At 47.8% G+C, this 24986-nt stretch overlaps 1 protein-coding gene across 13 annotated transcripts in view; it reads left to right on the forward strand.

Moving 5' to 3' along the window:
* The window catches only part of VRK3 (VRK serine/threonine kinase 3), a 43271-nt gene that overhangs the window by 2601 nt on the left and 15684 nt on the right, over positions 1-24986 (forward strand). For 6 of the 13 annotated variants that reach the window (XR_013163298.1, XM_077130973.1, XM_077130974.1 and 3 more), the window contains exons 2-10: positions 3669-3732; positions 7014-7153; positions 13835-13978; positions 15229-15423; positions 16154-16198; positions 19995-20059; positions 22424-22490; positions 23371-23455; positions 23680-23785. Coding sequence is in view for 12 of the 13 variants with exons in the window: in XM_077130973.1 (XP_076987088.1) it covers positions 7015-7153; positions 13835-13978; positions 15229-15423; positions 16154-16198; positions 19995-20059; positions 22424-22490; positions 23371-23455; positions 23680-23785 (846 nt within the window). In the remaining variant the exon portion in view is untranslated. The other 7 variants (XM_077130976.1, XM_077130978.1, XM_077130981.1 and 4 more) reach the window with 7 other exon arrangements.

The raw sequence follows: 24986 nt of genomic DNA on the forward strand, positions 1-24986 counted from the left end.
TGCTGCTGTCATTTTACAAATGGAGGAACAGGCACAGAGGTGTTAAAAAATATTGCCCAGCGTTACACAGGAAGTGGCAGAACCAGAACTTGATCCCAGGCATATTGGATCCCAAGGCCATGCTCTTAACCACTGTATTGCCCTGCTTCCAATTATAAGAACTTCTTTAAGGATCATTCAGCTAATTGACTCTTCTCTGAGCTTTGTGTCTCCCCCTTGCTATCTAGATATGCCACAGGGTGAAAATGCGCTAGTGCACCTGGGGGGCTATCTCTTTCTGCAGAGGAGACTATCATTCATTCACTCAACACAGAAGGATCAAGCACTTGCTAAAATTATAAATGGCTCTGGGGCCCGCTCTGGTGAACAAAGCAGATAAAAGTCCCTGCTATTTGAAGCCTGTATTCTAATTAGGGGAGTCAGCAATAAGCCAGTAAGTTAGAGTCAACTGCTGTAAAAGATGTAAAGGAGGTTAAGGAGGATAGTATATTTATGAGGTAGTATGAAGACAGGCTCTCTGAGAAGGTGACTTCTGAACAGAGATCTAAAGGAGTGAATGAGGAAGTGAGCCTCGAATGTTCTGGGAAAAGAGTGTTCCAGGAAGACCTGACGGCAAGTGCAAAGGTCCTGAGGCAAAAGTGAGCTTGTCATGTTTGGGAAAAAGCAAGGAAGCCAGTGTGCAGAAAAGGAGGTCAGAGAGAAAAGGGGGAGGAAGATCAGAAAGGGCACTATGTGCCATGGTCAGAATTTTGGCTTTTATTCTGTCTGAAAGAGAAGCCATTGGAGAGTTTTGAGCAGAAAAAATAGAGTCTGACTTAGATTTAAACCGATCCCACTATTTGTTGTATTGAGAATAGACTGTAAGGGGTGCAAGTATAAGCAGGAAGTCTAGCCAGGAGGCTACTGTGCTAGTCCCACTGTGTGTATGAGACTGGCAGTGTCTGAGCTGGGGGCACCCAGTTGGAAGTATCATCCCTCTTTCTCTCTTGGCCTGATTCCACACTCACCGTTACCTTCCAGATTAAAATCTGCAAACAAATTCTGATCTGCAGCCCAAGAATCCAGTCTCGTTTTTCTTTTTTATTTTGTAAATGGGCTTTAGAGTTCTGGTTTTGAGTTCTGCCCCTATCGCTTTCCTAGGTGAATGGAGTCTGGTCTGGGGGAAGGGGGACCATTACCCCTTTAAGCATCAGTTTGCTAGTCTTGAGGATGGAATGTTGATCCCTACTTCATAGGGTCAGGGGAGTATCAGGCAAAAGTGTATCTGGGTTCTGCCATTTTACAGCTTTGTGACCTTGGGCAAGTTGCTTTCCCTCTCTGAGCTCAGTTTCCCCATCTCCCATAGGTGATCCCTACCAAGAACTTAGCCCAATGTTTTGCACCTATTGAGCTCTCATTAAATTGGAGCTTTTAGTAGATAAATGACTTTAACTGCTATTTCAGTTTGCGAAAGCTGCCAGAACGCAATATACTAGAAATGTAGAGGGGATTTATTATGTTACAGATTTACAGTTCTTAAGCCATGAAAATGTCCAAATTAAGTCATCAACAAGTGAATACCTTAAAAGCCAATCATGTCCCAGGTTCCTCTGTCACATGGTGATGTCTGCTGTCTTTCTCCCCTGGCTTCTTGTTTCAAATGGCTCTCAGCTTCTTGCATCCCTCCTTCTGCATCTCCAAATATTCGTGACTTTTGGTATCATCTCTGTGCCCTTTGTGTTGGCTCTGAGCTCTCTCTTTGTTTTCTTTTATTCTTATCATAGAGATCTCCGGTAAAAGGATTAAGAGTCACTTTGAATGGGTGAGGTCACATCTCCATGGAAACTACCTAATCAAAAGTATCCCACCCAACAATATCAAAAGTGGTCTGCCCTCACAAGACTGGATTAGAAGAGCATGGCTTTTCTGGGTACCAGTTTCAAACCAACACAACCACTGTGTGCTTCAACTGACTCCCCATTCCCACTGCCATGGCTTGAAACAAATTATCCCACAATTTAATGGTATAAAACAGCCATTTATCATGCTCATGGGTTATGCAAGTCAGAAGTTATGTGGGCCCAGTGGGGACAGCTTTTCTACCCTCCATGATATCCGGGGCCTCAAAGACTGAGATTGAAGTTGCAGGCAGGTTGGCTCATTCACATTCCTAGTGGTTGATGCTGGTGGTTGGCTGAGGGTCTTAGTTCCTCTCCCTCTGGGCCTCTCCACCTGATTGTTCTGCATGGGCTAGTCTAGGCCACCTTGTGGAGTAGAAGCTGAGTTCCTTGGGTGAGCCTCCAGAGAAATCAAGTCAGGCACAAGCTGTAGCCCTTTCTGGATTTAACTTCAAAGTCTCATGGCATCACCTCTGCCCATACGTCATTGGTTGGAGCAGTCACAAGCTCCTGCTTGGATTCAAGGGGAGGAAACAGGGACTCCCACCTCTTGGTGGGAGGAGTTGCAATTTTCAGAAGAGCGCATGGGACCAGAAACACGGTGTGCCAGTTTGAAAGGATTATGTACCCTAGAAAAGCCATGTTTTAATCCTGATCCATCTTGTGGAGGCAGCTGTTTCTTTTAATCCCTGTTCAGCACTGTAGGTTGGAAGCTTGATTAGATTATCTGCACAGAGATGTGATGCTCAGTGTTGGATATTAGCCTTTGATTAGAGGGAGATGTGACTCCACCCATTCTAGGTGGGTCTTGATTAATTTACTGGAATCCTTTAAAAGAGGAACCATTTTGGAGAAAGCCATGAGAGTGACAGAGCCCATGCAGCCAGAGTCCTTTGGAGATGAAGAGGGAAAACTCCCTCAGGGAAGCCTCATGGAACAAGAAGCCTGGAGAGAAAGTTAGCAAGTGTCACCATGTTCACCATGTGCATTTCCAGTTGAAAGGGAAACCCTGAACATCATCGGCCTCATTGAACCAAGGTATCTTTCCCTGGATGCCTTAGACTGGACATTTCTATAGCCTTGCTTTAATTTGGACATTTTCACAGTCTTAGAAATATAAACTAGTAACATAATAAATTCCCCTTTTTAAAAGCCATTCTGTTTCTGGTATTTTGCATTCTGGCAGCTAGCAAACTAGAACACATGGCTTTGGCCGTCTTTGGAAAATACAGTCTGTCGCACTCCTATGAAATGGTGATTGTTCTAGAACCCACCCCTTGGGTACTGTGATGTGGATAGAGGACAATGCATAGCGAGTTCTCTGCCTGGAAGACTCTTCCCTAGATATCTGTGCCTCACTCCCTTGCTTCCTTCTGGTCGTTGCTCAGTTGCCTCCTGTTTAGCGAGATGCTGGCACCCTAGATAGATGATAACCCGCCCCCTACCACCACCACCACCACAACCACCATTCTCCTGTTTGACCTTATAGTTCTCCATAGCACGTTTCCATCTGACCTCTCAGACACATGCATACTCGTTTGTTTATTATCTCATCTATTAGAGAGCCTGCACTTCACATTGTTAGGGCCTGTGTTTGTTCCTCTCCTGCTCTCTTCCAAAGGCAGGGCATGTACTAGTCACCAGTAAATAACTGTTGAATGATGAATGAATGATTGAAAGGGCTTAGCACTTTCTGGCTCTCCAGCAAATGCTCCGCAGTCCCTCAGCTTTATCCAGAAGTTACACATGCAGCAAGCCTGAGTCAACCTGTCCACCTTTGTTTCCTTACAGGGCCCTGCTACGATGGCGTTCAGAGCTCAGTGAATCTGAGGCCCAGACTGTGACCCCACTAAAGGTACTGCCCCTCGGGCCCATCTCTGTGGAGCCTGTTCCCACCAGCAGCAGTTCCTGCTCCCCCGCCTCTGTGCTGGTCCTCAGGGAATACCCTCCCCGGGAGCAGCAGCAGGGATGTGGTGACAGTCCCCGGACTGGATGCTTACTTGATCCTTGAAGCCATCTTTATCCAAGAGCATTTGGCACTGGGGAAAACTCCACTTGAAGTGAATTCACTTAAAAGCACACTGGATTTTCTAGACTTTTTGTTGATCTAAGAAATGTAGCAGGTTCTTGGTATATTAGTCTAGGGTAGGCTACTCTGTGCTGCGAGAACAAACAACTCCCCCAATCTCAGTGGCTTAATAAAAACACAAATTTATTTCTCTCCAATACAATATCTGGGCAATTTTCGGGGGCACTTGCCCCCCTAGGCTATTTTGTGACTCCAACATTTCAGCACAGTGGCTTCGGGTTGGTGGGAGAGCCTGAAGGGTCCTTAGCAGCATTCCACCACTTCAGCCTGTGGCATCATTTCTGCCCACGTTCCATTGGCTGAAACTAGAACATGGCCCTGCCTAGCCAGAAGGAGGCCAGGAAGCATTATTTTTTGTGTCCAGGAAGGAGGACTAGGAAATGGTTTGGGTGAACAACGAGGGCTGTTTCTTTCTTTTTCCCCATGCGTGAGAGAAGGGAGTGGTGGCAGTCACTCTTCAGCTTAACAAAAATGCCTGCCAGTATTTACACCTTTCAGAAGACTGGGAGTGCACTCACATATTATTACCAGAGCATCACGCTGTTAAGTTAGATAGTTTGCACGCTGCTGGAAGGAGATATACCACAAATGGAATGGCTTTTAAAAAGGAAGTTTATTAAGTTGCAAGTTTACAGTCTAAGGCCATGAAGTAGCCATGAAAATGTCCAAATTAAGTCAAAGCTATAAAAACGTCCAAACTAAGGCATCCAGGTAAAGGTACCTTGGCTCAAGAAGGCCAGTGATGTTCAGGATTTCTCTCTCAGCTACAAAGGCACATGTGATGTCTGCTAGCTTTCTCTCCTCATCTCATAAGACTTCCCTTGTTCGAGAAGCCATAAAATATCGCCAACATGGCTGCTGTGGCTGATGCAAGGCAACACAAAATGGCTGACCTGAAATCTGCCCTCCGCCCTAGCAACAACGGTGACCAATCCCAGAAATCTGCCCTCCACCCTAGCAACAACGGCCACCAATCCCAGCCCGACATGTGTCCCTGCGTGCTCCCAGCCTATATAAGCCTGTGCACTTCCTCAATAAAGCACGCCTTCCACTCGCCCCTGAGGGTTGTCTCCTGAGTTGTGTGCTGTGTGCTCTGTGTCTGTGTGACTGACTCAGTACGGCCACTTACCCCCAGCCATCACCTAACCAGCCATCAGCTACCCAACAGTCCCTGGAGGTGTTTTCCTTTGGCATCTCCAGAGGTCATTGGGTATGTGTGTTCTTTCTGTTCCAAAGCTTTTTCCAAAATCGTTCCTTTTTAAAGGTTCCAGTAAGCAACCCTACCTTGAATGGGTGGAGACCCATCTCCATGGAAACCATCTAATCAAAAGTTGCCACCCAGCAATATTGAATGAGGATTAAAGGACATGGTTTTTCTGTGTTACATAATAGTTTCAAACCAGTACAACGAGCAATCAAAATGACAGACTTCCTAGAATTAAAGAATACTTGGAAACACTCTTTGGGGTCCTGGGGTATCATACATTCCTCCTTAGTTTGAAGTAGCAGAAGGGCAGTTTATGCCACAGCATGATTTCTGTTCTTTGGCAACTGAAGGGAAAGAGGGACCCTTTCTCTTTGCTTGGCTATTTCTTTTCCAGCTGTTCAGGTGTCCTGTGCTTTTTAAGGGCAAGTGCTGGGATTCTGTAAATTAGCACTGAGAGGAAAAAAACAGAAAAGCTCAAAATTGATAGTATGGAGACAGAAAAGGGAAGAATAGAAATATTAAGAAATGAAATACAATAAATAGAATCCAGGGCATGCTATAATAATTATAGCCAATAGCATAAAAGACCTTCCATGGGCCGGACCCTGCTCTCAGCCCTGACATAAATGAGCTCATTTAAGGCTCATTATTAAATAGGAAGTCATTGTAAGAAACCCCATTTTATAACTGTTCAGACTGAGGTACAGAGAAATTAATTTCTAGATCTTGTCCAGCCCATAGCAGATTTGGAGTTCAAATTCAGGCAGCCTGAAATCTGAGCCAGTACTTTTAGGGACTCCTCTGTTTTGTGGTTACAACCAAGACCAGCCTTGACAGTAAATAATGAAAAAGGATTTGAATTATAAACTTCTTGTATGGGGTGAAATGAAAGAAACACAAGTCCATTGGGAGGTACATTTTGCTATTCCAGCTTTTAATTGCTACCTTATACTAAGTCTTAGAATAAATAACTGATAAAAGGATGTGTTTTCTTTTGCTGCTCAGAGCGAAGTGCTTGTTGCCTTCTCGTCCTTGTTGACTTTATTCTGTTTTCGATTTTTGAAAAACTTTAGGAAATATTTCACAACTACACAAGGCTTAGAGAATAATGTGAACATCCATTTCACTAAGCTTATTAGGATAGGCTAGGCTGTGCTACAGTAACAAATAAACTTGAAATCTCGGCAACTTGATACAACCTAAATTTAGTGGTCAATTGTGAGAGTCCACTGTGGACCAAGCAGCCCTCCTGCATCTTGTACCTCTGCCATCTGGAATACATGGCCTCCAGGGTCATCCCTGCAGAAGGTGCCCTGACCAGGAAATAACTTCCACTTACGATCCATTGGTCAGAGCAAGTCATGTGACTCCATCCTAACTTCAGGGCAGGCTGGGAAGCATGGGGGAGGACGTGGGCATTTGGTAATATACCCACGTCCCTCATACCCATCATGTAGTTTAAGAAATGAGTATCACATATACAGCTGAAAACCCACAGTGCTCCCCTCAATGGGTAATCTGTGATTGGAGCAGTTCCCCAACATCACATTCACTGGCCTCAAGGCATACCACATTTTTTGTGAGGCCTGCAGTTTGACTTTTCATTTGTTCTGCTTTCTTTCTGTCCCAGACCATTAGGGAGAAGCAGATGGTATGAGGCTCAGCAACCCGTTTTAGCAATCACTGGTTCCATGGGGAATGCAGTCAGGCTGAGGTGACTTAACTCCTCTTCACAACCTCAGAACCACTGGGAGCTTGAGCGTCTCGACTTGTAGGCAGTGGATTAAATTTTTCTTTCAGCTTCCTGTCCCTCCCTTGTTCCCCTTCCTCTGTTTTGTAGCATGGTCGCCTTCTGTCCAAACTGTGGCAAAAGCCTCAAAGCAGCATTCAAATTTTGCCCCTACTGTGGAAAACCTCTGCCTACCCAGGAGCATGAGGAGTCCCCAACTTCTGTCGAACCATTTGCGTCATCCTTCCAAGGTAAGAACCAGGGCTTTGAGCTTATCCCTGGAGTGAGAGTCAAGTGTGTTCTTACATGTGCTTTTGGGAGCGGGATGGGCAGGTGTCCCAGTCTTAAGCCCAGACTTCTCTGTCTGCACTCAGTCTGGTGGCATCTTATCAGTCTCAGGACATTAAAACAGCCATAGTTTCCTGGTGCTGCTGAAATGAAGTACCACAAACTAAGTGGCTTAAAACAAAAATGTCTTATGTCACAATTCTGGAGGATAGAAGTACAAAATCCAAATGTTGGCAAGGCCGTGCTCTCCCTAAAGCCTGAGGCAGTGGATCCTTCCTTTCCTCTTCTCACTTCTGGAGTTTGCCAGCCATCCTCAGTGTCCCTTGGTTTGTGGCAGCATAATCCCAGTCGTGCCTCCATCTCCACGTGGCTGTTTTCTCTCTTGTCTGTCCATCTCTGTGTCTAAATGTCCTTTTCTTGTAAGGACACCAGTCATATTGAATCAGGGCCTCCCCCAATCCAGTTTGTCCTCATCTTAACTTCCAAGACCCTATTTCCAAACAAGGTCACATTCACGGGTCTAGGAGTTCGGACTTGAGCATGTCTTTTTCGGGATACAGAGATGAGCCCATAACAAACACCATCTGTATGTTGACAACTTACACCCTTCAGTCTCCAGCCTGGGCATCTCCATTGAACTCCAGATCCAGGTACCAGACCGCCAGCTTGACGACATCTAATGATGTCCAGTTGGCATTTCACACCGAACAGGCCAGAAACTGAGCTCTGTATGCCTGCCCCTGCCATAGACCTCATCGCAGCAAACGACAACTCTCTTTAACCAGTTTCTTGGGAGTCGTCCTTGATTCCCCTCTCTTTCATCTCCCACCCCCCACACACACATCCAGTCCTCAGCGAGTTCTGTCAGCTGTAGGATGAAATGCAGGACCTGACCACTTTTCCCACCTCCTCTGCTCCCATCCTGGTCTCCCGTCCATCATCTCTCACCTGTATTGGGCTGGAGCCTTCTGTCCTTGCCCTCCCTGCTCCCTCCCTTGCCCCTAAGGTCAGAGGGATCCTGTTGAAGCCGAAGTCCCATCCTGTGCCCCCCTGCTCACCACCTTCCCATGTGAGGCCTGTGTGACCTCATCTCCTGACCCTTATTCCATTGCCTGTTCTGCTACAACCGTACTGACCTCGCTGATCCTCACACCTCAGGCAGCCTGGGGCCTCTGAGCCTTTATACTCGCTGTTCCCTCCATCTGGGTTGTTCCTCCTTCTTCTGTCTTCATGACCCATTCCCTCAGCTCCTTCAGGTCTTCATTCCCTTCTCAGAGAGGCCTTCCCTGGCAACCTGATGAAAACTGCATCCTCTCAGCCTCCCTGCTGCCTATCCTCGTTCCCTGCTTTATATTTCTTTTGGATACCTATCAGTAGGAAACATATTGAATGCAGTATTGTACCTATTATCTATTGCTTCTTGTCTGCAAGCTCTATAAGGACAGGAATTACTGCATTTTGTAATCTGTTTGCATAACACCCAGAGCCAGGGGTTGGCACAGAGTTGTATACTGAAAAATATTAACTGACTGACTGAATGAATAAGCAAAATGTCAGTAGTAATCCTAACCAATGGAAAGCCCTAGCACAGGTAGTACATTGGTAAATCAAACAAGTCTCACTCACTGAAGGATACAGAAGGAAGCGGCACATTGGGCTGAGGGTTCAGCACTGGGGAGTGTGTCTAGCTGCAAGTGACCAAAAAAACAACTACAAGAGTTTTAAGCAAATGAATGTGTTTATTTTTCTTACTAACAAAGCTTGGAGGGACAGTCCAGAATTTGAACTGACAGCTCCATGATGTCATAAAGGATCCAGGCACCACCTGTCTTTCCAGCCAGCCATCCTTAGGATATGTTCTTTTCCCCATGCTTGTTGCCTCAAGATCTCAAGATGGCTTCTCCATCTCTGATATTGTGTCTCGTTCCAGACATATGTCAACAGTTTTGGCCTTGGGCTTGACTTCAGTTATTAACCTCTACCTTCCCTCATGCCAGGCTAGGGCTCTTCATTATTCACTCACCCAGTCAACAAATATATATCAATTGCTTCCTGTGTATGCTCAGTGCCGTGTTTGTCACCACGGTTGCAGTCGGTAAGGTAGATGTTGAATAAGCAATTATCCCTGGAGTGTGTGATAAGAAGGGGGAAAGTGGACCATGGAACCCATATACGAGTATATATGAACTCTGTTTCTGGAGGGATGAGGAGAGGGCTCAGTATAAGTTTCCTTATGAAATGCCACAAACTGGGGGACTTAAAACTAGAGAATTTTATTCTCTCACAGTTCTGGAGGCTAGGAGTCCAAAATCCGGGTATCAGCAGAGTTCCTGGCTCCTGGAGACTCTAAGAGAAAATCTGTTTCTTGCCCCTCTCCTTCTTGTCTTCTGGTGGTGGCTGGCAATCCAGCACTCCTTGACTCCAGTCTCTGTCTCCTCTCTGTATCTCTGTGTCTTCACATGGCTTTCCTATAAAGATACCGATCTTTGGATTTGGAGCCCATCCTAATACCATATGATCTCATTTTTAACTTAACTAATTAAGACTGCCAAAACCCTATTTCCAAATAAGTCACATCATGAAGATTTGAGTGGATGTGAATTTTGAGGGAACACAGTTCAACCCAGGTCAGCCTCTATAAGTGGGTAACCTGATTCGAGATCTAGGGATAAATAGAAATTAGCTGGGGGAAGAGTTGGGATGTGGGTGCTGGGATAGGCCAGATGCTCTAGGCTTAGGGCACGGTTTGGGGAAAGCTTGTGAGGTGGGAAAAGCCAGGTATATTGGAGAGATAAAGAAGTGTTGACTGAGGCAGACGTGCAGTGCCTTATCATCCATGGTTAATGAGTTTGCTGTCAGTCGTTTTTGTAGTGGGGAGCCATGGAGAGGTGGGTGGCAATATAGCAGACAGATAATAGTTAAAAACCCTGTAACGTTCAGCATATCCAAAAATGCTGGATAAAATATTTGAAACATCTTTCCTTTCATTTAGGGCTGATTGTCAGTAAAATAAGGGAATTCCGTAAGAAGTGAGAAACAAGGAAACATAGAGCTGCAGGGCTAAGCAAGTGCCCTTGGTGGCTTTGGTCCTGGGGCTCTTTGCTGGTCATTGATGACCTGGAGCCTGGGTTTTATGTGACTGCAAAAGACAAAGCTTAGGGCCCAAGTAGTGCAGGAGGTGAGATTGGAAACCTCTCAAATCGGGGACTTCTCCATGTGTAAACTAGGACAAAAGAAATTGCTCTGGACTTCCGGAGAAGATGGCGGCTTAGTAAGACGCGCGGGTCTTAGTTCCTCCTCCAGAAAAGCAACTAAAGAAACAGAAACAATACAAAACAGCTCCCGGAGTCACGACAGAGACCAAAAAAGACAGTGTACCCCATTCTGGAACGGCTGAACGGGTAGGGAGAATCCACTGCTGTGAGATACCCGAGGGGTGCACGTTTTCCCGGCTGGGGTGGCTGGCGTCTGGGGTCCCCTCCACGCACGTGGCTCCCTGGTCTGACTGGGAACATTGGATAGCGGGGCCCTCCCGTCACGCTTGGCGTCTCGGGCTAGCTGGGCAATTTGGACCGGCACTCCCCCAAGCCACAGCCAGCGACCACCGCCTCCACGCGCGGACTGCCGTGCAGACAAACGACCGCCACGAGCGCCACCTACTGGGCAGGAAAAGAAAAACAGAGCCCAGAGATTCCACAGAAAAACCTTTCAACCAGCTGGGTCCCACACCCAGGGAGATCTGATCAAATGCCCAGACACCAGCAGAAAATAATGGATGACGCTCGGAAAATTGAAGATATGGCCCAATCAAAGGAACAAACCAATAGTTCAAATGAGATACAGGAGCTGAGACAACTAATGCTGAATATACGAACAGAAATGGAAAAACTCTTCAAAAACCAAATCAATAAATTGAGGGAGGACATGAAGAAGATATGGGCTGAACAAAAAGAAGAAATAGAAAATCTGAAAAAACAAATCACAGAACTTGTGGGAGTGAAGGACAAAGAAGAAAAAATGGAAAAAACAATGGATACCTACAATGGTAGATCTAAAGAGACAGAAGCTACAATTAGTGAACTGGAGGATGGAACAACTGAATTCCAAAAAGAAACAGAAACTATAGGGAAAAGAATGGAAAAACTTGAGCAGGGAATCAGGGAACTGAATGACAATATGAAGCGCACAAATATACGTGTTGTGGGTGTCCCAGAAGGAGAAGAGAAGGGAAAAGGAGGAGAAAAACTAATGGAAGAAATTATCACTGAAAATTTCCCAACTCTTATGAAAGACCTAAATATACAGATCCAAGAAGTGCAGCGCACCCCAAAGAGAATAGACCCAAATAGGCGTTCTCCAAGACATTTACTAGTTAGAATGTCAGAGGTCAAAGAGAAAGAGAGGATCTTGAAAGCAGCAAGAGAAAAACAATCTGTCACATACAAGGGAAACCCAATAAGACTATGTGTAGATTTCTCAGCAGAAACCATGGAAGCTAGAAGACAGTGGGATGATATATTTAAATCACTAAAAGAGAAAAACTGCCAACCAAGACTCCTATATCCAGCAAAATTGTCCTTCAAAAATGAAGGAGAAATTAAAACATTTATAGACAAAAAGTCACTGAGAGAATTTGTGACCAAGAGACCAGCTCTGCAAGAAATACTAAAGGGAGCACTAGAGTCAGATACGAAAAGACAGAAGAGAGAGGTATGGAGTAAAGTGTAGAAAGAAGGAAAATCAGATATGATATATATAATACAAAAGCCAAAATGGTAGAGGAAAATATTATCCAAACAGTAATAACACTAAAAGTTAATGGACTGAATTTCCCAATCAAAAGACATAGAATGGCAGAATGGATTACGACCCAGCAATACCACTGCTAGGTATCTACTCAAAGGACTTAAGGGCAAAGACACAGATGGACATTTGCACACCAGTGTTTATAGCAGCATTATCTACAACTTCAAAGAGATGGAAACAGCCAAAATGCCCATCAACAGACGAGTGGCTAAACAAACTGTGGCGTATACCTACGATGGAATATTATGCAGCTTTAAGACAGACTAAACTTATGAAGCATGTAATAACATAGATGGACCTAGAGAACATTATGCTGAATGAGTCTAGCCAAAAACTAAAGGACAAATACTGTATGGTCCCACTGATGTGAACCGACATTCGAGAATCAGCTTGGACTATATCATTGGTAACAGAGACCAGCAGGAGTTAGAAACAGGGTAAGATAATGGGTAATTGGAGCTGAAGGGATACAGACTGTGCAACAGGACTAGATACAAAAACTCAAAAATGGACAGCACAATAATACCTAAGTGTAATGTAACTAGGTTGGAACACTGAATGAAGCTGCACCTGAAATATGGTTTTTTGTTTGTTTGTTTGTGTGTTTGTATCTTTTGTTTTTGTTTTTTTCTTTTTCCTTTTTATATATATATATATTATTAGTATTATTATTTTAATTCTCTTCTCTATATTAACATTCTATATCTTTTTCTGCTGTTTTGCTAGTTCTTTTCCTAAATCGATGCAAATGTACTAAGAAATGATGATCATACATCTATGTGATGATACTAAGAATTACTGAGTGCATGTGTAGAATGGAATGATTTCTAAATGTTGTGTTAATTTCTTTTCTTTTTTTTGATTAATAAAAAAATTAAAAAAAAAAAAAAAGAAAGAAATTGCTCTGCAGAGAAAATTGTTAGAGACATTTGCCTGTCTCAGCCTTGATTGTGGATGAAAAGTGGAGAATACCTTCCTTTGCAGTATTTGCTGTTGTGCAGGCAAACTAAATCCCAAAAGATAAAATGAATGTTGCTGAACTCTCAGCCATATCTGATGGTTTCCTTCTGTATTTCCTGAGAATTCCTAATCAAAAACTGATATTCTCACCAGTTCAGGGCTAGAGTTTGTATAGATGCATGTGGCCTGGAGAAAACCAGAGCTGAAAATGTAGTTTCAAATGGTGAGATTGCTACCTCCCTACTCCCTGACAGAAGTAAATCTTTCTTGGGAAACACTTTTTGAAGGGAGACCTCATAGAACCCCACAAGGAAACTTCCAAGGAGCATGAGTTCCAAATCCAGGTCACCATGAGAGTGTGCAAGATCCACAAACAGAATCAGATTTGTGAAGACCACAGACCTGGAAATTAAGAGATAAGGATATTTACTACCTGTGTCTTAATGTGTATTCAAAAAAATAAAAGAAGAAATTGAAAGTATAATGAAAGAACAAAAGTTAGTTAAAATTGTCCAGACAAGTTTGAAAAAGAACTAAATGAAGTATCTGATGATGAAAACTATAATTGTTGTAATTAGAAACTCGGTGGATGATTTAAGTTTTAGACTAGACACAGCTTAAGGGAGAATTAGTGAACTAGAAATTGGACCTGGAGAAGTTGGATCTGGAAAAGAACACAGAGTGATAAAGTAATGGAAGATATAAAAGAAATGCTAGGACATATGGAGGAGAGAATAACTGAAAGGGAAGAATTGTGCTTAGATATTTAGAAGAAGGAGGGGATGCAAGTGGTTGAATGCGATCTCAGGGTTTTTCGCTTGAAGGTGTTGGAAAGGGCCTTTGTAACTGCAGTCTGAATTTGGTCTGCCTTTCTCTAGGCTCAAAGAGAGATCTGAGCTCCAGTTCTGAAAAATTCTCCAAGAAAGTGAAGTGGTCTAGCTCCATCACCTCATTATCATCCTTCTCAGATGGTGACAATTCTGGGTCTGAAGATGCTTTGAGTTCATCTGTGAGGCCCAAAGGTGAGAGTTGGGGGTCAGGCTGACTGTACTCTGGGCAGAGAAAAGGCTGGTCACCTGACCACACTGGGACAAAGCTGCTGTGGCCCCAGCCCAGACATCACCCACCAAGCCTGGACCCTTGTCCCACACTCTTCCCCGGCCTCCAGTCTCCTGTCTGTCCGCACATAGCTGTAACCCAGGTCTTTCTGACCCACACCTGGCCCTACCCCTCCCAGCCCCCCACTGTCCCCATCACCCCGCATTCATGTCTCTTCAGCCTGGCACCAGATACCCTGTGTTGTCTGCCTCCTCTTCCAGCTCACACCACAGCTCTAAGTGCAGAACACTCGCTTTTTAGAAATGCTTTTTGGGATTTTCACTCCTGGTATTGGCTTGTTTCCTCAGCCTGGGACCCTCTTCCTGCCCTTCCATCCCAGCTGGCTGCCACTCGCCCTAATCTCAGAAGGATGCCTTTCTTAGGTGCCAGGGACCAGTGCCAGGACCTCCTCAGCACCCTTCTTTCTGTCTGGCTTCCACAGGGTCTGGTGCTGCCCCGATTGGAGCACTTGACCTCCTTCAGGCTCCACAACCCTTTCTGCCTCGCTTTTTGGACTGAGTCCCTCAGGTGCAAAAACCAGGTGTGAGTCACCTGATGGGCCCCCAGGGCCCCTGGATTTGAAGCTTTAGCCCTTGGCACCTCCCATTTACCTCTTCTGAGCTCCAGAGACCTCTTTCCGTTCTGTCTTAGGTGGATGGGGGTGGATGGGGGTGGGACGGAGACAGGTAATGTCATCTTTCCCCTGTCCATGTCTGTCTCTTCACACCTTTCTCACTGTTTGCCAGGCTGGAGCCTTCTAGTGGGGCCAGGTCCATGGGATGTTTCAGGACATTTTTGGTTGAATGTCCAGATTGTCCGTTTTCCCTCATAAACTACTCATCTAGCAAAACCCAGATCAAATGTCCCTTCCTTCAGGAAGCCTGCCCTAACTTCTCCAGGCACAGTCAGTCTCTTCCTCCTCTGGGGCCCCCACATCTCTCTCTAAAGCCCTGTCTCAGGCTCAGCTCAGACCCACCAGACTGGGAGCTCTTGGGGAAGGGCCTGGCTGTGATTACTGTCTGGGTCCCCAAGGGCCCAGCTCAGAGCAGACCCGGGGAGCATTCGTTGAATGAAAGAATGAATAAATGAATAGAATTATGAGTGTTGTCTCATCCCTATCTGACTCCTCTCTCCCAGATGCCACTTTTGCTTCATTCTGACCATCCTCCCGCAGGGTCCTGGAATAGTCCCCCAACCCCCAAAGGCAGCCCACAGGCAGCCCGGCCGAGCCCTCAGACACGGAAGCGGAGCCGGGTGACTGCCACACTCGAGGCCTTGCCCACAGGGACGGTGCTGAAGGACAAGAGTGAACAGCACTGGAAGCTCAAGTCCCTCCAGACCAGGGATGACCAGGGCATTCTCTACGAAGGTGCACTTTATCCCTGGGTGGGCAGAGGCTGGACTGGGCCGGGCTGCGTCAGAGCCAGGGCAGGAGAAGGGGACCTCTTTGCTAGAATGGGAATGGAGTTGAGGCCATATCCCCAGCTGCAGACCCACTTCTAGGCAACTTTCTCTTGGACCTAGATTGTGAACCTGGCCCACAGTGGGTGTAAATGAATGCTGAAAGGAAGGAGGCAACTAGGAGGGCTGGAGCTGCAGCCAAGTAAAGAGCATAGGCCTGTGTGGAGGGTGGTTCTTCAGCTCCTCTGCTGCTGGCACGTGGGAATGCAGGCCCAGGTGCCAAAGGTAATAAGTCCAGTAGCACAGGTTTGGCCATCCTGCCACACAGGATGGAGCCTCACCCAAGATTTTTTACATATGTTAAGACTGTTGACCAGGAGGAAATGAAAAGCTTCCTTATTTACATAATTGAAGTCCCTGGGGAACAGGTAGGCCTCCCAAGCAGGTCTAAAATGGCTTGAAGGCGCAAGGAAGGAAAACTGGCATGAGATTTTTAGTTGTGGGCAGGATGTGGCTGGGCAAGAGTTTGGATGGGGGCTTGTGTGGTGTATCTCTCCCGCCCGTGTCAAAGGAGGGAGCCCCCCGGGCTTTTCTATCCACTTGTCCAGATGTGGGACAGACAGGGAAGAGGGAGGGAGGAGGCTTAAAAACAGTCAGTGGTTGAGCATCAAAAACTGAGATCTAACCCTTTTTTACAGCAGAGAAGATAACCATGGCAGCTGTCTTAGTGTTAATAACAACAGGTATTTACTGAGTGCTTACTTGGGCCAGGTCCTGTTCCAAGAACTTGAAATGTTGTAATCCTCACAGCAGCTTTAGGAAGCCAGCACTGCCCTTATCCCTGCTTTATAGAAGAGGACACTAGGTCCCAGAGATGTCACTAATTTGGTTGTGCTTTAGACCAGTTTTGGGAAAAGCCAGAAATCTGAGTATTTGATTTGAAAGAACTGGCCAGCGAGACATACGTGGCAGTTTGGGGGGGCCACAGTTTCTGGCCGGCCACCTCTGCTCTAGAGACGAGGTAGGAGGGCAGGGCATCTTGGGCTAGAGACTGCCCCAGAGCTGAGTCCTGACTTGTTTGTGATGCGCTGGATGAGTCTGAGCAAGCAACTCGACTGTCCGGTGCCTCGATGGCCCCTGCTGGAAAAGTGAGAGATGATGCTACATGCTGCCTGCATCCTGGGGCTGTTGGGTCCAAATGATGAGAGAGGATGGAGGGGAAGAGTTTGGATAACTATAAAGAGGTTCCAAGGCTGAGGTAGGTAGAGTCATCGATGGAGGGAGAGAAAGAGTAGAGAAAGGGAAGGCAAGCAGAGGCGAGAGTGTGAGGAATTATGAGCGGGAGAGAGGGGGCATGAAGATAATATTCAGGGAACATCCGGGAGCAATGTCCCATGACAGGCACCATTCTGGGGCTCCCTGGGTTTTGACCCACTTGGCCCAGCCAACACTGAGATACACACTCATATCATCCACATTTTACAGCTGGGGTGCAGAGAGGGGAAGGCACTCACCCAGGGACACACAGCAGGGGTGGGGTGTGAGCCCAGCCCGTCCAGCTTCATCGCCTGGACTCTCAGCCATTTCACTGTGGAAAGAGATAGAATGAGAGAGAGCCAGAGAAGGATGAAGAGAGGGGGAAAGAAGAGGAATAAAAGCCAGTGGCATGAAGGAAGTTTAAGGAGAGAAGAAAAGGCCAAGGAGAGACCAAAAGGCAGGGCAAGGAAAGAGGAGGGGGAAAGAAGACAGGGCAGAAAGCATCCAAAAGGAAGAAACCATACATGTCCTCACACCAAAACCCCCAAAAAGGCACCCAGGGCTTGTGGCCCTGGTTTGAGACACATCAACTTGGGTGGGTCTGAGACAGACCATCCCCATGGTTCCAAAGCTGCTTATCGCTTCAGCACTCTGGCCAACCCTGTGTGTCCCTGGCCCGGGTACCAGCTATGGGGACCCAGTGGGGAGGGAAGCACAGCTGGCGGAGGGCCTGCCAAAACAGAGCTCGCCTTCGCATGTACCTGCCAGCACAGCATCACCCCAGCGCAGATTACCCTTACCTTTTGCCAGTTTGTGTCAGCCAATAAGAGGGAGTGTAATTTTATATCCTGTGGTTGAAAGCAGCAATAGTAAAACAGCAACATCAAGGAGAGTCATCATTAAAGCCAGTGACCTTTTAACCTGCTCTTTGCCCAGCCCTGCTTTTAAGCACTTTAGGGATATTTCTTTTTATCCCCGTAACAACCCTCTGGGTCTGCACTATCTTCATTCATTAGATATCAAATTATAATGGAAGATTCCCTGGGCCCCACAGCAGTTTGGGGCCAACTGTTATCCATGGTTAATTGTGTAAACCCCTCAGCTGCTCACTTCCACATGTTGTGGCAAGCTGCTGCCACGAGAAGCAGATCTGACGCAAATCCAGGCTCTGCCCTGTGAACTTGGGCTGGTATTAGTTCCTTTTTATTGCTGTAATAGACTAGCACAGACGTGGTAGCTTAAAGCAGCAGAAATTTACTCTCTTGGGGCTCTGAAATGGGATCGCTAGTGTCAGCAGGGCTTTGTCCCTGCTGGAGGCACAGGGAGAATTGTTCCCCAGCCTCTTCCAGTGTCCAGAGGTCGCCAGCATTCCTCAGCTCATGACCCCGTTCTTGTGTCAGTGCAACCTCTGCTCCCGTCATCATATCTCCTCCTCTCTCCCTCCTATGAGGAACTGGGATCACATTGGGCCCACCCAGGTAATCCAGACAGTCTCCCCATCCCAGGATCCTTGGCTTCACCCCATCCCCCAAGTCCCACCCTTTGAGTCTCTGCCTCCAATCCCATAGTATATCTGGCAAATCTCCCTGTGGCAGCCCTAGGCCTCTCCTTGTTCCTTATTTCAGCGTCTCTGGGAAGGTGACTGCTTCTCTTCTTAAAGAGTCCCCTCTTGGATCCCCGGAAATGGGTTTTAAGTTAGGTAAGGGCTTCACCATCAGCTTTGTTGTATGTGTGTGGTGGGGGGTGGGACTGGCTGCCAGGTGCATTGTAGGGGGTTTAGCAGCATCCCTGCTCTCCACCCAGTAGCAGCCCCTCACCCATTCATGACAACCAGAATTTTCTCCAGACATATCAGATGCCCCCTGGGGAGGGAATGGGGGTGTGAAACTGCCGAGGTTGGGAGCCTCTGCCAGACTACCCTCAAACATGCTTCCAAGTGTAAAGGGGTGTTGTCAAGCTGTCTGGCAGACTCACTATGATTTGGTTTGTTGAATGCTTTTTGAAACTGCACATGGCAGAGAGGTTGGACAGGCATGGGCATGCCAAACAAAGACATGGGGGCCAAAACTTGGGGCTTGGAAAGCAGGATGTGGTGAGCGGGAATCTAATGTTGCTGGCCAGGAGGACACTGAGGCCCCGGGAGTGGGGGTGGGGTGGGACACAGGGTAGATGTGCCCCCCTGCCCCAGCCAAGCCCAGAGGGGCCAGGAAGCACTGGGTTCCCTGTACCCTGGGCTGGTTTTCTGCCTGTGCCAGCAGCTATTTGTGTCTTTGTTCAAACAACATAGTGACCTTGTACCTCCATTTCCTCACCTGCAAAGTGGACAGTGACATAATCTCAACTCCACAGGGAGGTTGTGATGAGAATTAAGTTAAAAGGTGCCTGGGAAGATGGCAAGTAGTTCCGGTTGGTGTTAGGTTTAGGTCAGACCCCAGGCATCGGGACCTGCTGAGGGGCCGGGAAGGAAATGGGAGTGAGCACAGGGAGAGAGGCGCCGCGCTGTAGGCCACATGGCAGCCTGGGCTAGCCCTGTGTAGACTGTGGGGCAACGTGGTCCCCAAGCTCCCACGTGCTCCCACCCTGGGCCAGGGTGGCTGGACCTTTATATACCCCTTGATGGTTCACTGGGCATGGACTGTCCTGGGATGTGGCCTTGGATAAGACCACTCTGTGGCTGTGGGGACCCAGAGCAAAATCAGCCGAGGGACATGGCACCTGGAACAGAGTCTGGGAGGAACAAAGTGCAAGCTTCCAGAGTCCCTTCCCTGTGGAGCCACACGGATGTACTTAATTCCTGCAGCAGGTAGTTGTGGCAGCAAGCGTGAAGTGTTGTCTCCCAGGGGAGCTTGTTAGTGGCCCAGCTTACTAGGTCATCTAGTACCTACCTTTCTAAGTCAGATAGGTACCCACTGCCTGGCATGTCCCAGATTCCACACCTCCAAAGAGAAAACAGGTATTCAACATAACCCTCCTTGTTGGTTCAAACAGTTTAGGTACAGAAAGCCCCTTTTATCAGTTCTTAGGATGATGGGAACCCCAGAACTCCAGGGTCCAACCCTATAATTGGGTCTTTCTAGGGAGAGCAGTAGCCAGGCTGCTGTGTGTTGACCCTTTGCTGCATGACTGGACATTGAGAGAAAATAAAATCAACTATTTGACAATAGGAAGGTACTTGACCCTGTGGGAACTCAAGAACCAGAACTGCTGCTTGTTTCTGGAAGCCTGAGTGTAGCCCTGACCACCTCTACAGATTCTCACTGCCCTTGTTTTGTTCTCCCACAGTTGAGCCCGCCTTGGCCTCTGCCTGCAAGTCGAGTCCACAGAAACAAAGATTCTCACTCAAACTAGTGAGTGGTCTCTGGGTCAGGGTGCAGGGTGGACAGCCCAGAAGGGAGGGTGACTTTTATTGCCTTCTTTGTTTATCTGGATTTTCCCACACCCCAGCAGAGTAAAGCTAGCTGGTTGGGGGCCCCCTCTCAGTCCTACGTGGAGGCCATCGGGGTGGTATGGAGCGTGGGCTTTGTTCTCACGAGTGTCACCGTAACGGGCCTCAGCTTTCTCTGTGCCGTGTTGGGAGTAAGGCTACCTGGAGGCCGGGGCTGTTGGGAAACTGAAATGGGTTCCTGCGTTCCAATCTGCAGTGCTCCAGGCGAGACTGAAAAGGCAGTGGTAGGGGTCCTGTGTTGGTGGGGCAGAGGGCTTCCCCAGAGGGGGTGGGCTCCCACAGGGTCAGCTGTCCAGGAGGGCTGGGCTCCTGGAAGGCGTGAAGCCCTGGGGGGCTGCCCCAACTTGGGTGAGAGGGCCCACTTCATCTCTGCTGGACTCAGGTCTCTCTTGGATTCAAGGCACAAGGAGCCTGGTTCAGCTCAGGGCATCTCATGGGCATGAGCCAGCCCAGGACTTTTGAAGTGTCCAGAGAGGCCCCAGGAGGGTAGCCCCAGCAAGCCCATGAGTCACTGTTGAGTGCGGTTCCCTACGTAATCCCCAAGCCCTCAGAAAAGGCTCATGGACTGCCACCTAATGCTTGGGTGATGCTGGCTGTGCACGGGCACCGCTGCCACCACACACATGGGCCTGCCCTCAACAAGGCCCCACAGCAGTCATCTGAGGCACGTGCTATCCTGAGCCCAGAGGAGTAAACCAAGGCACAGGAAGGTGGTGTTGTTTCCTGTCTAGGGTCACTGAGCTGGAAACTGGTGGAGCTGGGATTAACAAAGGGAATTCACCACTGCCTCCCCTGCCACTGCACACACACACCAAAAAGAGAAGCATCAAACCCATTTAGAGGTATATTCGTTGACAGACGTTTAATGTCCATGTTTTTAATATTGGCTGTAAAGAACCCAAAAGTTGCAGATTACTTGAGCCATGTTATATACTGAAAGGACTGTGTAAATTCACACAAGGCAGGAGGACATCATATGAAGAAGGATTTCATCTTTTATCATTTCTATTTTTATACATTAAAAAGAGAGAAAAAGAAAAGATTCAAACCCAGCGTGCTAGAGACATAGCAGGGGTTTTGGGTACCACCCGCACACACTTTAGTTCCCACCTGCATCCAGCCACGTTTGACAGACATTCCCTGAGGGCCACGTCTCCAGCCTCTAATTGTCCTGTGCAGTTGGCGGCTGCTTCATTGGACGGGGCAGTTCTAGAGCCTGGGTCTAAGCCTGATTTTGCTTTTCCTATTTTTTTCTGTAGACCCGCTTTAAGGATAATTTTCTGTATTAAAAAAAACTTCAATAGATCATTTTTGAGTATTAATTTTTGCCTGTAATTCAGTGATTCTTTTCAAATTGTATAGACTCAATTTGTTAACACAAAATGTTTCGTTTATTATATTTTTGATTATTGTTTTATTTCTCTAGTTTTATATCTTCTGTGGAAATAGTAATTATTTGTATGTCGTCCTCTGTCATCTCTCTTCTTTATCTATTGCTTCTCATTCACTGTTTTCACCCCTTTTCTTTTTTTTCCTTTGCCCTCTGGGGGAGCAGTTAACATTTCTCTTCTACTTCACCAATTCCATTTTTCTGCACTGTGGTTTCTTGTCCTCAGAGATGTGAAAGTCATGAAATCTTCAAATAAAGATTTGGATATTTGTTAGAATCTTTCCTTATCCTATCCTCTTTTTCTTTCTGCCTCCCTCCTTGCTGACTAGCTCCTTTTCCTTCTAAATCATTTTGGCTGGTAAAGTGGTTCCATAAACAAAGGGCCCAGTTTCCTTCTCTCCTTTTACTCCAACATCCTCAACCCATGGCTTCCATTCTCATGTTTCAAGATGGCTGCTCCGGCTCCTGCCATTGCATCTCTATTCCACCTGGCTGGAACATAAGGGAAGGGGCAGAGCCTGCCCCTGCCCTTGAAGGACATGACCTAGAAATTGTGCATTCACATTCCTGCTGACCAGAACTTAGTTCCCTGCTCATACCTTGCAGCAAGAGAGATTGAAAAAAATTAATTGATGTCCACGTGTCTAGGGAAACCTTTTGCATCCTTCCTTATAAAAGAAGGAAAGGGAATGTGCGTACTGGGAAATCACACTCAAGCTCTGGTGTTTTTTCAAGGCAGCGTTCTAGGGTGTTTGATTCTAACATGGGCACTTGGTGGGGATCCAGGTCATCACTGGCATTGCCCTGGAGAGTGGCACGGGGCCCTTGTCTGAGAAAGTCTGTGTGACAGCCTTCTTCCCCTCCATCTCCCACCAGGATGCCAAGGACGGCCGCTTGTTCAATGAGCAGAACTTCTTCCAGCGGGCTGCCAAGCCTCTGCAAGGTACTTTGCAGGGAAGAGGTCAGGAGGGGGTGGGTGCCAGCCTGGAAAGGAGAACAGCCTCTACTGCAGATGGTGGTGGTGAGGGCAGTGAGCAGAAGCCCACAGTCCTCACTGTATCCACAGCCAGCTCGTACCAGCCCTTGGTTGAGCTGATTGTTAAATTCAGCTTGAGAGTTGATTGTTAAATTTTCCAGAATGTTGCAAGCTAGTTGTTAAATACAGCCATTATTAAAAATTAAATTATATATTCTTACAACCAAATAGACTATATTTTAAAAAATAAAGGTAAAAATACTCAAAACTCATCACTTTGTAATCGTTTTCCTACATTTCCTACCGTCTTTGCAGTGAGGTTATTTCTGTCTGTTGTATCTGTTTGGTGGGAATACTGCACAGAGGCATGACACTGCTGAACTCTTCCCAGCTCCACGTCCAGCAGTATCATGGTGGTAGCTTGAAACTGGCCACGGCAGAGAGTATTTGCACCATAGAATTGGGTCAGCACTGCCAGTCAGCGCTGTTTTTCCCAGACATCAGTTGTTAAGTGCTCGTCAGCACGTCACGGAATCTGCACCATTCACAGAGGCCCTGGACGAGGGGCAGATGCAAACCCGAGTGGCCTTGCGGCCAGTTTAGACACTTATCGATCCTGTCTGCCGTGCATGTGAATTCAGAAATTGTTCTTTCCACTTATTCCACATTTGTAGATGCTTTCTCAGATGTCGCCCCAGACATTCAGGGGTCCTTCCCCCACCCCGTCACCACTGCTCTGTCACTGTCACCCACCCGCAGAGACGCAGAGTGGGTCTGACCGCAAGCTGCTGCCCCTGTGGGCCCGGGCCCAGGGCAGCTCTAACCCCTCAGCCCCTGCCTCCCACAGTGAACAAGTGGAAGAAGCTGTACTCGACCCCGCTCCTGGCCATCCCTACCTGTGTTGGTTTCGGCATTCACCAGGACAAGTACAGGTGAGCTGCCTCATTCGTGGCCCCCCTTGCTGCCCCTTTTTCCCTCCCTGTCGTGGGCCAGGCATGGCCCTGAAGCCACTGGCCAGTCGGTTACTTCCTTCCTTGCTCCTGTTGGGAGCCAGGTCAGTACCCAGCCGCCTGGAAGCCTCAGTGGCCGTGTCCTTCCCTGCCCCCTGGGATGGGCCCTGCCCTGCCCTGCCCCAGTCAGTGCTCATGTCTTCCAGGTTCTTGGTGCTCCCCATGCTAGGGAGGAGCCTCCAGTCAGCCCTGGATGAGAACCCGAAGCACGTGATGTCGGAGAGGTGTGTGTTCCAGGTGGCCTGCCGCCTGGTACGTGCCCGGGAGTCACTCGCATCCGAATCTGAGGGCCTGTTTATTCAGCGCCACATTCGGCACCTACGTACCCCGCTGGTCACTGGGGGCAGCGTGTTGATGCTGCGTTAACTTCTGGCACCGACTGCAGTTCATTTCTGCCTCTGTCTGCCTGGAGCCAGGCCAAGCACCACGGTGTGAGGGTACCGTCCCCACGAATCCACCCCCCACCCCCACCCCCGGCACCAGCTGCAAGCTTGGGCTGCAGTGTTGCACCAGCACAGCTCATAGACCCGCTGCAGGCTCTGTGCTCACAATTACAAGTTTATTACCGCATAAAAGGAATACCAGTAAGAAGGCGCCAAGAGAAGAGGTGCAGGGAGAGGCCTGGGAGGGTCTCAGATGCAGGTTTTCTGACCTCTCCCTGTGGAGTCAGAACGCACCACCCTCCGGCACAGTGCGTGCACTAGCCCAGGACGCTCATTCGTGTTCCCATGGGTCTTGTGACATCGGCCTGACTGATGGAGTTGAGCCCCCTGTGGTGGATCAGTCTGCAGCCGCTCCCTTCCCAGAGGGCTGGACGGGGTCTGATGTGGGCTCATGTGCTATGGCTCTAGCCACCTGATGGGCCTTTCTGGTGTGGCCCCCTAAAGGCTGGGCATGTCAGCATCCACTGGCCTGGGGGTGGGGATGGGCATCACAAATAGCCAAGACACTCCTGTTGAGGGAAACTCCAGAGATTTAGAGCTTCCCTGCCCCTGGAAACCGGGACAAAAGCCAGCTCTCATTTGAGAAAGAAATCTATTACAGACAGACAGGCAGCTGGAAAATAGGTCATTAGAACCGGAATGAAGAGCAAACCATGGGGGGCGATCAGGGACCGGGGGAGCTGGGGAGAGGGGCCAGATTGGGCCTCCTGGTGGAGACTGTCTCTTAGCCAGAACCTGTGGAGACAAAGGGAGCAGGGGTACCTGGGAGAGAATCTTCCTCACCTAGGCTACCACGCAGACAGGGGCTTGTATAGGAGAGAGCATAAGATATTCCCTCCTTCTTCGATTCCTTAAATGCTTTCCAGGTTCCTGCTGGATGCCAGATACAATCCTGGGCCAGAGCTTCAGCAGGGAATGCAGCACAGACAGGTGTCTAGGTGTCAGAGTATCGAGTCTGCTGGGAGGGGGTGAGGCTCAATCAAGCAGTGGCACAAATTGTGAACAGTGAT

This window comes from Tamandua tetradactyla, chromosome 16 (assembly GCF_023851605.1).
Source record: "Tamandua tetradactyla isolate mTamTet1 chromosome 16, mTamTet1.pri, whole genome shotgun sequence".
Classification (NCBI taxonomy): domain Eukaryota; kingdom Metazoa; phylum Chordata; class Mammalia; order Pilosa; family Myrmecophagidae; genus Tamandua; species Tamandua tetradactyla.